The 13704-nt window shown below is 36.6% G+C and overlaps 1 protein-coding gene across 5 annotated transcripts in view; it reads right to left on the bottom strand.

The window, feature by feature from the left end:
* Nucleotides 1–13704, bottom strand: part of LOC145663201 (acyl-CoA Delta-9 desaturase-like) — a 150316-nt gene that overhangs the window by 114235 nt on the left and 22377 nt on the right. For 3 of the 5 annotated variants that reach the window (XM_081729545.1, XM_081729546.1, XM_081729547.1), the window contains 3 exons: nt 12431–12668; nt 9084–9189; nt 1524–6902 (listed from right to left, as the gene is read on the bottom strand). The exons of 1 other annotated variant lie outside the window; for it this stretch is intronic. In XM_081729545.1, the coding sequence (XP_081585671.1) occupies nt 2697–4139 (1443 nt within the window). In that variant the 5' untranslated portion in view covers nt 4140–6902; nt 9084–9189; nt 12431–12668 and the 3' untranslated portion in view covers nt 1524–2696. Of the gene's footprint in view, nt 1–1523; nt 6903–9083; nt 9190–12430; nt 12669–13704 lie in introns of those variants that run through there. One more of the 5 variants, XM_081729549.1, reaches the window with a different exon arrangement.

Here is a 13704-nt window from a genome sequence, read left to right as displayed (position 1 = left end):
ATCACACCGACATCCAGTGTACGTCTATTTAACGTTCGGGCAAGGATTTACGGGATGTCCAGTGGCCCTGTGGTTTAGGTCCATACGACGCCTAGTGGATGTACACGTGGCACAGTTGCCATGCGTTCACTGGACGTCCAGAACGTACATATTAGGTCCATTTCTGGCACCAAAACGAACTAATTATGGACGTACCTACTTACAATGGACGTTCAGAGAACGTGCGTTTTTAGTTTATACGACGTCCACAGGATATACACAGGACTGTCACTTTGGGGCAGTTGCCATGTATCCACTGAACGTCCACAACGTACACATTATGTCCATTTTCGGAGCTAAAGGGGACCAATTATGGATTTCAAATTGACGTGGAGGATGTCCATATGTGGATATCATTGGAACCTGAACGTACAAATTGTGATTAATTTTGGTCCCTACACGGACCAATTATGGACTTGCACTGAATGTTCTAGAGGACTGCCACAGAAGAACTATTTACTCAAAGTCCGCTACGGAAGCTATACTATCTTGAACTAATCTATTTGTAACACCACTTTTACCATACCAAAGTGATATCTAAATAAACCTTGTTCCATCAATTTTTACTATCAGTGAATAAATACAGACGTTAACATTTATACTACAAAGTTCTATATTGCAAACAAAAAACAATAAGACATTACTACCGTCATATTTTTTGAAAATACGTTTAGGATGTACCTTTCCTGTCAAAATTCTTTTTCTGTGTACCTAAAAAATAATTGGGTTTTGATTTTTATGTACTGAAAGGTCAAACTATTCGAAGATTCATTATTAATAGCAAATCTAGTTTAAATTTTACATGAATTAATCCTTTATTTTTGTGTAACACAGGTTATATCATATATTTATTCATGCATTACTGATCCATCTCCTTTAATAGAAAGTCGCTGGGTTTCACATCGTGTAAATAAAATATAAACTATTCTACATAGTGTAATCATTAATAAAAATCTGAATAAGTATGAAATAGGATGTGCCCTATGAAATTAATTACAACTATGTTAAAAACTACAATAATAATGCTTCCGAAAATGAGAACTCAAAATGTAATTAACAAAGTAAAGTATTCTGCCCATACGCTTCAGTTAATACAATTCATTTATTTAACAGCTTGAAACCTGCATCCTCTTCCATTCTCTGTAAATACATAGAAAAATATCACAAACTGAAAACCCTATCTAAACACCTTCGTTTCCCAGCCGCCCACTTTCCCCATTTCTAAGTTTGATGTAAAAATCTCCCTCGATTCAGTCTATAGTTTCAGAAAACAGACAAGACAGCTACGCTTCACTTCCCGTATTTAAACAAACGATCAGCAAAACTTTTTAATACTACCCCCATTTTTTTTTCTTATCATCATGCTCATAGGAGAATATTAACTTTACTCAAACCATGACGTCCCTTAATGGCCGAGAACGTTTTAAATTATTGAAGTTATATACATTAAATAATAAGAAAGGTGTAACATAGAGAGAAACGAGTAAAATAACAATATACTTTATTGGGTTACCTCTAAGTACATCTTGAAGTTCTTAACAGTGCATTTTATATTGGAGCTTTCGTAGATAGACTGGTCCACAATATTTCTTTTTTAACATATTGAATAAAATTGTAATGATTTTTTTTTTTTTTTTGCATAATGCTATCAAAAGTTTTTTACACCTGTTTTGTATAACAATTATTGTGGAGACTATAAAAGGTATTATAACGCATAAATACTGTAACTAAACAAAATACTTTTTTTAAAAAAATAAGCGTATTTTAACTTAGCAGAAAAAATATACAATCAATCTATTTAGTTTACATAGATATAGGAATATACAGGGTGGTAGGTAACTCCACCGACAAACTTTGGGAGGCGATTCCTTATACGAAATGAAAGAAAAAAGTTCTAATAAACATGGGCCGAAAAATGCCTCCTTTCAGAGTTATGATCCATTGAAAATTCGAAAAATCATTTTTCAAAACTCCCTAACTTAGAAACTATAGGACCTATCCCAAGCGGTTTAAGGAATTACACAGGAACTAGTATGTTCTCTATCTAAATATCCATGTTTCATAATTCACCGGTACCAGCGAAACGAACGCACCATTAGTACTTAAAGGAGTATCCATATACTTCAACTTTCTTTTCACAGTTCCTTTCACCGATAACGAAAGATGGTAAAACATAGATATTTAGATAGACAACATACTAGAGTGAAGCCGCGCTAAGAAGAGCTCTGACAACTCTCACGTACGATCTAGCGCGGTTGCCACATTTACCTTCCGTAACCATAGAATTTCTTTGCCCAACAGAAATTTCTTTCCCCCCCATAATAATATCAAATCTCTTTCCCTAATATAGGGTGTAGCCCTCGCAATGGGTGCTAGCTACACCATAGCTAGCTAACTTTAAAAAAAAATCAATACAAGGGAATTTTTTTGGGAGAATAATTACCTATGTGTTACAGCAAAAATGTTGTTTAGCATCATAACTGACGAAAGGGTCAGTTAAAAGAAAAACAGAAAGTATTGTGTTAAGATTGTTTACAAAATCATAAATAAACTTATCAGTACTTCTAAACATATAATGCTATATCTTAAAAAAAAAAAACTGAAAACTACTACTTACATTATAGAACGGCATTCAATTGTAGACAGTTTAATGCAATTTACTGTAGAAATCCTACTTCGCAGTAGTCCATCAAAGCCTGTAGGCCTACATCAGATCTTCCGTACGATGTCTCTGAATTATCACTCATAGTTTCATCATCTGTTGCGTCTTCGTCACTGCTGTTATCGCTGTATTGCAACGAGATCACCAGTTCTTCTACAGTGTTTTCAAGTAAACCTTCTTCCTCCTTGGATTTCAAAATTATTTGCCAAGTATGATCCACGACTTTTTTCCACTTTGCTGGAGTAATTTCTTTAATCGCTTGCAATATTAAACCGCGAACACTTTGCATGGTGAATGTCTTGTTGTTTTCCGCAACGTAACCTTTTAATTGTGCCCAAATCAACTCAATTGGGTTGTAATGGCAATGATAAGGGGGCAACCTGATAACTTTATGTCCTGCTGTCTTGGCTAATTCGTCGATCTCAAAACGTTCTACTGTGTCTTTGTAACGTCGAACAATCTGAAGTAATTCAGCTTTGTTCATTGAAGAACAAAAACCAGGAATTCGATTTTCTTCAAGCCATTTTAACACCGCTTCTTTCCATGTAGACGTGGTAGGCGCTTTATTTACCTTTGTATTGTGAAACGATGCATTGTCCAAAACAATAGTGGAGTGAGGAGGAATATTCGCGAGAAGAGAGTCTTGAAACCACGACTTAAATTTTTCGGATGTCATTTCCTCGTGGTAGTCCACTGTTTTTTTCGACTGGAAAAGAAGCATGCAATGTGGAACAAACTTATTTATTGACCCTGCATGTAAAAGAATGAGACGACCGCCTTTTCCTATTGGGGTTTTAGAAGTACCACGAATTGAGTTGTCTGTCCAACCCATAGATCTAGCGTGTCCTGCATTCACCCATGTTTCATCAACCCACACTATTTCCTCAACAGGAATACGAGTTATTTCCCGTAAAAACCGGGCACGATGCGCCACTACATCTTCCCTCTCAAGAAGAACAGTTCTTCCGGAAAATTTTTTCCAAGTGAAGCCTAAGTTGTGCAAAATTTTGCTCAGACTACTTTTCCCTCCCTTGAACAATCCACTTTCCTTCAAAGACACCAGAAGTTTTTTTCTTGTTGGATATTCTTTCCTCTTATAATAATCGTGGATATGACGTCGAATAGAATCTATGTCAAAATCATCCAAATTTGTGACTGTACATGGCCTATTACGCTTTTTTCCTGGGGTAGATAAAGTTTCTGTCGGTTCAGCGAGGTCTTTCGGACACTTCTCTTTTGTGATTCTTTTCACAGTTGCAGGGCTAATGTGTAAAGCTGAAGCTACTCTTTCAATCACTTTATTCAATGGCAATAAAGGACCGTCGTTGTCACGTTCTTTTTCGAAATATTCCCTAAGATTAAACACAAATTCCCGTGCCTGACTTGTTAAGGGCACCCCCTTTCCACGCTTCTTACGAACTGCAGCCATTGTGTTCATAAACACAAACACACAGACATACACACACTAAATTTATACGTTAAGTCTATATGAATAATACGAAAACAAACTGTGTTCCACTGACGAATGAAAATAACAACAATTACACCACGATATTCACATCAATGCACTGAGATAATAGCACACATTACATAGCACTAAAAGACAAAACAATCTGACAACAGAAAAACTTTCACAGTACTGAGTAGGTATAAATCCGACAACACTGTCCTGTTACCATGGAGACGACCTAGTGTTTCCAAATATATTTTTGTGGATCTAAACCTATCTTGCCCTTCACATAATGATGTTTTAAAAAGTATTCTACGAAAATACAAACATAGCTGGATCATGTTTGTTACTTTCCTACTATTCAATTTCTAAATCAGTCCTTATGAAAAGATCTTTATAACGGTTTCTATAATATATAGACTATGTATATTTTTTTGATGTCAACAAATTGCCTACAAAGACCATTAGAAATTCTACAAATTTCAGCTTGACATTCCAAATCACGGATCATTGCCCTTGAACTATAAAAGAGCCGTATACAGACACACTCACTACCCTCTTCGCTTTCAATTCCACGAAAACCTACTCCCTGCGGCGGCAGGGAGGTGGACCGGTTGTTGTTCCATGTAACCCTCCTATTTCCGTAGCATTCTTGTCAAAAGGACAGTTGTATAAATACAAGTGGAAAAAGAAAAAAAAAATATGTAATCATTACTGTAACCAGAACGTCAGGTCTAGTGGAACTACATTGTGCTGGAACGCTGAGAAGTAAAAGTAGGATTATTATTATTATTATTATTATTTAAAATCTACTTTGTAAATATTTCAACTTATAATCTGATTTAATCACTGATAAAGTAATTCGATTCCTTTCTCGTGATGTCAAGTGTTCGCTTTGATTCTTGTTACTATGACAGTTCGCAACACTGTTGTCAGCTTACACGATGTTAGACCTGTCAGAGCTCAGGTTACGATGGCCTTAGTCTAGTTCCTGTGTAATTCCTTAAACCGCTTGGGATAGGTCCTATAGTTTCTAAGTTAGGGAGTTTTGAAAAATGATTTTGCGAATTTTCAATGGATCATAACTCTGAAAGGAGGCATTTTTTGGTCCATGTTTATTAAAACTTTTTTCTTTCATTCGTATAAGGAATCGCCTCCCAAAGTTTGTCGGTGGAGTTACCTACCACCCTGTATACAGGGTTTTCATAAAGTATGGACGGATTTAATTCGCTTATAATTTACATAAAAATGCGCATATTGAAATCAAATAAAGTGCAAACGGTAGCGGAAGGATTAAATTTTTACCTGTAATCTGCACCAGCTCAGTTCATTCACCGCCACACCTCCAACTGGGCACCATTTAAGTCCACCATTTACTCACAGCGTTCCGCCGTGTTTGATCCGAATTGCCAGCCACAGACGCCCTGATTTTGTCCTTTAAGTACTCCAAACCACTTGGCTTCTTTGCATAAACTTCCGTTTTCACATGACCCCAAAGCCAGAAGTCGCAGAGGGTAAGGTCGGGTGATCTTGGCGGCCAAGCGGTCGGGCCACCGCGGTCAATCTATCGGTTAGGGAATTTCTCGTCAAGGAACTGTCTCACCTTGATTGCATAGTGAGAGGGTGTCCCGTCCTGTTGGAACACGATGTCGTTCTGGATTCCACGTGCCTCCAGTTCCGGAATGAGGTATTTCTGCAACATATCCAAGTACGAAACGGTCTCCTCTTCAAAAAAGAACGGTTCAATCAGATGATCATAGGACACAGCGCACCAAACGTTCACTTTAGGGCTATCTTTCTCATGTGTCTCAAATTCCTTTGGGTTTTCCGTGCCCCAAAGGCGACAGTTGTGTCGGTTAACCTTCCCGGAGACATGGAAGGTTGCCTCATCTGAGAACATGATGGCTGAAAGAAGAACGTCGCCATGTTCCAACTGCTTGAGAAGTTGAACCGGATGTCCAAATCTTCATCATGCAGACCCTGGACTATCTTGATTTTGTAACCTTTGGCCTTGATCGTCTTCTTGGCTATCTTAAACACGGCTGTCTGTGGAATTCCGAGTTCCATGGACCGTCTAGGAATCGATTTCTGTGGGCTGTTGATGATGCTTTCCGTTACCCTGCTCACTGTTGCAGGCGATGTTGGCGGCCTCCCACTTCGAGGACGGTCCAGGACGCTTCCTGTCTCCAAGAACTTAGCATGCCACTTTCGGATTGCACTCTCAGTCGGTGCCGGCTTTTCGAACTCTTTGGTGAACTTTCGACACACCAGAATTGGTGATTTTAGCTCTGCGTACCACAGAACACATTGCGCTTTCTCTTTCACCGACGCCATCTTTGATATGGTAAAAAAAAAATAGTCTTCTCAGAGGAGTTTTTCATTTATTTATTTCTTTAAAAGACACACACACCAATACAGCTTACAACTTACTTTTAACAGTCAACACTGAAACAACAATGGATGAAATCTGGTAAGAAACTGACCCTTGCCCTCCCTCTCCCTCTCTCAACGTGTTCAGAGTTGCCGCTTATCTAACAGTGTTGCCAACTAAAAATTTAATCCTTCCGCTACCGTTTGCACTTTATTTGATTTCATTATGAGCATTTTTATGAATATTATAAGCAAATTAAATCCGTTCAGACTTTATGAAAACCCTGTATATATAATATTTAAGTATTATATTACATTAGACCCAATGATTGGCTGACACCTCATGAAGTTCTTTGTTCCTATGCTCCACTTTTCTTTTTTCTGAAATTAAGAAAAAGGGAAAATTAATTCTAGGTATAATAAACATCACAACGATCAAAATTAAAATCTAATTATGAACTTGCTAAGTAAGGTTCTTTATATTAAACTTGAAAGAGTAAAAATTACGTAACTGGGACCGGGATCGAACCTGGGACCTTTGGGCTTTAAACTATACAAACGAAACTCAGAGCTATATAAAGTTACAATTCCAAAATGTATTATTATTAAAAAGTGTTTGCTTAAGCATTATGAAAGATTAAACATTTAAAATAGCAAATTTGAAAGAAAGCCATTTCTTCTGTACAATACGGAGAATGTGTTGACATGAATAGTTATGGAACGTTATAAAATTATGCTAGATGAGTAAAAAAGAAAGAAAAAATAAACAGTACAATGAAAATCAATTGAGAAATGCATGTCCTTAAAATTATTTTTCTCTTATGACAACGTACTATAGAATTACATATTATAAGTGTTGGAAGAAAGGTGAAAAAATATTAATAAAACCAAGAAGAGATTCGAGCTTTTCTACCGTAAAATAAAAAAATAAGCCGCCAGGAAGGAAGAAAAGTAGATACCCTCTGATGCGTATGATATGTGGGTGCACTGCATCTAATATGTTCAGTGTCCTTGCAGGAATCAACCTCCAAAGCACACATTAAGTCTTTCTAATTATAATGTTTATATCTAATCCCTAGACTTTGGATCTTAAAGTCTAACAAAGTGTAAATCCTATATTTGAAATAGTGTAGAGCGTGACATCATTTCACGTTCTCAGAATGGCACTGAGAAAGAAATATTTTGACTTCTGTTTATCGACCCCACCCACCACAAATTACAAAGGAACATAGCACTTGGAGGAAGCCTTGTCATTGTGATATGGAAAACGTATTCACCATAAAAGGTTACGATTATTATTTAGTGTGTAAAACTAATTTCAATTTCAAAAGCATTTAGGACATTTAGGAACGTCAAGGATTTTAAAATCAAATTTAGGCCATTTTAGATGCTAATATCCAAATTAGTACATTGTAGGTTTATAAAATTAGTATATCTTTGCTTATATCAACTTGAAATGTAAAGAAAATAGGAAACTTCTGCATTAAGTATAAAGGAATAAAATATGATCAAATCTAATCCAAAGCCCCCTTCTGCATTTTTCCTGACTTTTAGAGTTTCTTCTGGTTTCCCTGACTGAAATCAATTTCCTTGACTTTCCAGAATGTGGACACCATACGTTTTAAGAACTCGTAATTCCCACAATTATCAACATATCGGAACCAAATTTTACACAACATGGGTGTTCACAACACTTTATTTGGGTGGAAACCAAAATGGTGTATTAAAAAATTTCAAAATGGCGGTCGGTAAAACTTCAATTCGCAATCACGCACAAATCAAAACCTAATTTCAAACAAAAATGAGTATTTACAATACCTTTATTATATCCCCACCTTTCCGAAATAATGTATGCAAAGATGGGCAGCGCAAAGCTGAATGGTAGAAAAATGAAATGAAATCTTTTGAGTTTTACGTCCCACGATTATGCCGGTTAGGCTAAAGGAGACGGTGATGATGAGTAATGAATGAAATGGTGGAATGAAGAAAGTGGAAGGAAACGGGAGAACCCCGAGAAAACCCACGCACATGGTGTTTGTCCACCACAAAGTTCACTTGGCGGAGGCTGGGATTGAACCCGGGACCCCAAACACCAGAGGTGAACGTTCTACCACTGAGCCACCGCGGCCCCCAGCTGAATGCTAGAGTTCTGTTTCTAAAGTTTAAACATTTCTATGCATTTATTTATAGTTTCGTATCTTAATCTACTAGTTATGTAGCATGAATACATATGCATAGCAAGCTGTTTGATGAAACTATGAATTTTCTTTTCAAAAGTATTGGACCCTGAGTAAACACCCTGACATATATTTTTAAATAAAGTTCAACGGGCGACTGTAAGCAAGTATACTATTTCTTCAATACAACATAGTTGCTTAGTATCGTAGATTTTGTTGTCGGAGTTCGCTAAACTTCAGTTTCTATTCTCTACATTATCTTGTTCGTCTACATGATGTTCTGGGCAATACATTAAAACAACAGTAAATCATTTCACTACTTTGGAATGTTTGTGGAATTTTATTACTTAAAAATTCACGTGCCCAATAAATTATAGGAACTAACCTTTGTTCTCTTCCCTCCTGTCTCTCCTTTGCTCGTCGCAGCCACTTCTGAATTGTCGTCTCCACTTCTTTTTCTGTAACTGTCCAGCAAGCTTTCTCTACGGATTCTGTGGAAAGAAGAATAAATGTGTTATAGTTGAGTCTCCGTGTATTATTTTGATATTCTAACATCTGCAAATCCATGAGATCTAAACTAATTATAACCAGAAAATGTAAAAACAGCAACTAAAGAATTTGGCAATTTACTTAATCATGTTCGTTTGCCTCTAACTTTAACTTAGAGGAAGACATGATATATTGTGTGTAACTGAAAGAAAAATGTTATAAGATAGGTATCTGTAATCGAGTTCAAAACTATTATCTAAGTTTGAGCCCATTTACTACCAAAATATACTTATCGCACATTAAACGTGCAACATAAAAAGGCACTAACGCAAAAGATAGCAAGCAGGAAAAGAACAAATAACTGCCCTCTAATACTGTGTAAATATCTACCCACCTTACTCTTCCTAATATATGTCAGCGATGTGCTTTAAATACTTTTCAATTTATTCTGGAAATTTACCAGTACTAATTCTTTTAAAAGGAAATAAACATATGTGGGTCATTCCACGCCAAATTATCACACTAGAGCACATTTTCAATCCGACCCTTTCTTTCAACTAAATTTTATTTCTTTGTCCTCCTGGATAAAAATTTCATTACCTGTCTTAGAAGAAATGACCAAGGCAATAACAATTCTATCTACGTATCATTATAGCTTACATTTTAACCTCTAAATATTAAGACCAAAACCATCCAAATTTAAATATTTCACACACGCGCCTCTGGCAAGATGCTACACGTATGAACCTAACTCTGCATTTCTACTAGGACAGTACTGCAAATGACATTTATTTCTGGAGATGTTGAACTATGGACTGTGTGGACATGGAATAACCCTGCCACATATCGTCGGGCTTAAGGAAAAACTGACCTTGGGTCTCACACGAAATAATCCATTATTTGTTCTGCCGACAAAGCTTTTATTTACATGGATATTGTAATGAGACTAGCATCAAAAGAAGTACACAGTGAAGAAATGTTCGAACGTTAATCAAGTTTTGTGCTGCCTCCATTTTGAATCTAAATATTATTTAAGCGAACATGGATGTTACTTATTACGACGGCACATGCTTTCCATGATTCACTGCACGCATGAAGTCATCTGAGCTACATTAAATTTTGGGGATGTTTCGAAAAGATTTTTCTTGAGACTTTGCCCCCCCCCCCTTCAAAAAAAAAGTAGCCATATGAGCTAACACTAAATTTAGAATAGTTTCAAATCAGTCTGGCTGGAAACTGTAACCGTCAAAGCACGATTTTTTTTATTTTTATTTTTTTTTAATGGAGCAATCGCGGATTCACTATAGTCCAAAATGCACAACTTATTTGTTAACCACACCATTCAAATAAGTGATACTTACCAGAAAAACGCTTTATGTTAAGTTTCCGTATTGTCTGTTAATTACTAATGAACACCATATTCAATTAAAAACTCAAAATCAAATTGGCGTTCATATCAACGTGTTACGAATATGATAATTTCTTTAGTGTATTCTTTTTTGATACTAGTCTCATTGCAATATGCATACTAAAAATATGTTATCGACAAAACAAATGGTGGATTATTTCATGCATCACCCATGTCAGTGAAGTATTTTACCTTAAAGCCGACGACATATTCATCATAAAGTATATAGAGCAAGTAGGAAAAAATATCCAGGCATTCTGAACTAATTACTTACCAAAGACAACATCTTTCATTTTTAATTTGCCATCTTTCATTTTTAATTTGCATATTTCATTTCTTGCCTTTTAGACCACAGTAACTATATTTCGCTGCCACAACATCACTTAACAAGCGTTTCATTATTCTTATCGTAGCATCCTTTGCATCTATTTCCCAACTTTACTAACATAATTCACCCCCCCCCCCAAAAGAAAAAAGTGTATTTAATTGGAAATTATGCGCAGTAGGAAATATAGGAAGCAGAATGGCAAAAAAAAAAAAAAAGTCAATAATAAGAGAAATTAAAGTATTAACATTTAACACACTGAGGAATTGAAATACGGGAGGTTTCGTCCGTGATGGCGGGTGTTTTCTGAAGAGAGGAAGAATCACTATAAAAAAAAACACAAATTGGCGACTGTCTGCAACTTTGTTTTTACGGTTCAGCATCTTCAGTTTTTATTCTGCAGTATTTTGAACATTTAGCTTACAGTATCTGCATATGGGCCTTATGCAGAGTCGTTTTGAAGCATGATTAATGCCATACTAAAGAGTTCAACTAACATGTTTCCTGCAGTAGTTAGGCCTTTAGCATGACAATAATCATACGTCAAAACGATTCTGCCTAAATCGGATTATGTTTAAATAGATAAACATTGCAGTATAAAATAATGCCGTCAGATGACTTAAACAATTCACACTTCACAAAACGACGCGGCATAAGTGATTCTAAAGGCAAAGGGAAAGCAGGAAAACAGGAGGGGTAAAAGAAGAAATAGAGGGATGGAGTCAAGAAACCTGTGCTATTGTCGATTGGGGCCAGGAGGGTGATCTTTAAATTATTTCTCTTTTACTTTTCTTCTTATTATTGAATCTCACTATACATATTATTGTGTTGTGTTCTATGCAATGTCGGTAGAGACTCTAATTTTAAGCACCGCTGGGCGAGTACGTGTTTACCCAATTCCTCTGAGCAGATGAGAAATGATGCGAGAAGCGCTTTTGAGTGAAAGGCAGTCACTCATCCTCGCATGTAATGGTTGGCTCGTGGAAGACCGTAATGTGCACACTGCTTAACTCTGACAAGGAAACTAACAATGAGGTCATATCGGAATCTACCCTGAAACTTCACTCAAAGCAAGGAAGTACTGTAAAAACCCCCACACACAATAGAACAGCTGATAATTTGAACTAGTTTCGGAGATATACTATATCGAAAGCGTGGGAAGATGAATTTGAGAGGCCTATATTCCAAAAGCTTCCAAAACTATTCAACGTAGAGACTGCGGTCTAAAACTCCATAAGTAAAGCCTGTTCTGTTCTATTTTAAAATATAGGTTTCAAAACTGTGCAATGCGTGCACAAAGGATTTCTCAAAGGAGCATTTTTGGTTCGTCATCCCCTTTAAGGAATCGTGCGATCCGAACAAATTGTTTCCCACCGGAAATCAAACACGGGACCCCTCCCTTACAAGACGACGAGCTTAACAACTCATCAATAGCAAACACAGGTAAACAAAAGTGGATGGTAAAAAATTCAAACGGTGATGGGGTAGGAGAGCGAATAGCATAACTTACCAGTCCTTTCTTTGTTCCCTCATTGGACAGACTTTCCTCCATTAAATAAGGATAGGCTCCTCAAGTAAATCCTCTTCACTAGATATAGGAAGCTTTTCCAGATTTTCTTTCGCAAATTCTTGAGAGCCATTTCCTTTAGAAACTGCTTTTTCATTTAACAATAGTTCTAACATGTTTCTGTTGCGAGTTACAGTCGCCCTTAGGAAACTCAGTTCGTGGAATAGTTCACGACGGAATTCTGAAGAAGAAAAAAAAAAAATAAAAATAAATAAAATAAAATATATGTAATTGATTACACAAAGAAGAAATTGTCTACCTGGACACATTGTTGATTAAAACTAAAATCACAACTCGGCTAATTCCAATTAGGCTTTACTACATGCAAGCAAACTGAGAAAGTGAATGCTGAGTTAATAGCAACAGCAAATCCCAGCATTCTTCAATAAACTACGGTATATTCCCGATTATCAGTAGGTTCTATAAATTAGCTTACAGTATCGTACCTTGGCTTCACTGTAAGTACACACCTTTTCGTTCATTGTTTTACGTTGCACAGAAAAATACTGGTTCAAGTACAAATAATTTTACTGTTCTGTATACACATTTCTATTACGTTTTACGTACAATACAATAAGTATTTTAAGCTAGAAAAAATTTATTTTACAAACAAGCAATGTCCGACATTTTTAGCCATTTTACGGGATTTCTGCTATTTTCATTATTCGCGGACCTGTGCCACCCAATTCCACGGATAATCGGGAGGTTACTGTACACTTGTTCTCTACTGCTGCTTGTTCGGTTCTCCTGAAAGATCTTTCGACTAATACCAAAACTTTGAAAACTGAAATGAAATTACGAAAATATTGAGCCCTAAGAAATTAATGAGTCTTTGGAGAAGCATTATCCCTTCATCTATTGAATAACTACAGAAAACTCTATTAGATATCAAACAGTAGGATAGTTTCAGTATTCGAAAACACATAATACAGATGGTGATCAGAAAAATGGAAACACCTGAACGAAATTGCAACTTACCAGATTAATATAGTGTCGGGCCACCTTTCGCCTTCAGAACAGCCTTGATGCGACGTGGGATGGAGGCATAGAGGTCGTGAATGGTAGCAAGTGGAATTTTACACCATTCCTCGTGCAGGGCATTGGCCAGTTCTGTGAGAGGATGGAGGTGGAAATCGTCGCCGGAGTCGTGTTTCCAAGACGGACCACAGATGTTCAATTATGTTCAGATCTGGGGATTGGGCGGACCAGGGGAGGTG

The sequence above is a fragment of the Thermobia domestica genome, chromosome 10, assembly GCF_964235325.1.
Source record: "Thermobia domestica chromosome 10, izTheDome1.hap1.1, whole genome shotgun sequence".
NCBI classification, from domain to species: Eukaryota; Metazoa; Arthropoda; class Insecta; order Zygentoma; family Lepismatidae; genus Thermobia; species Thermobia domestica.
This window is presented reverse-complemented; position numbering and strand designations above follow the sequence as displayed.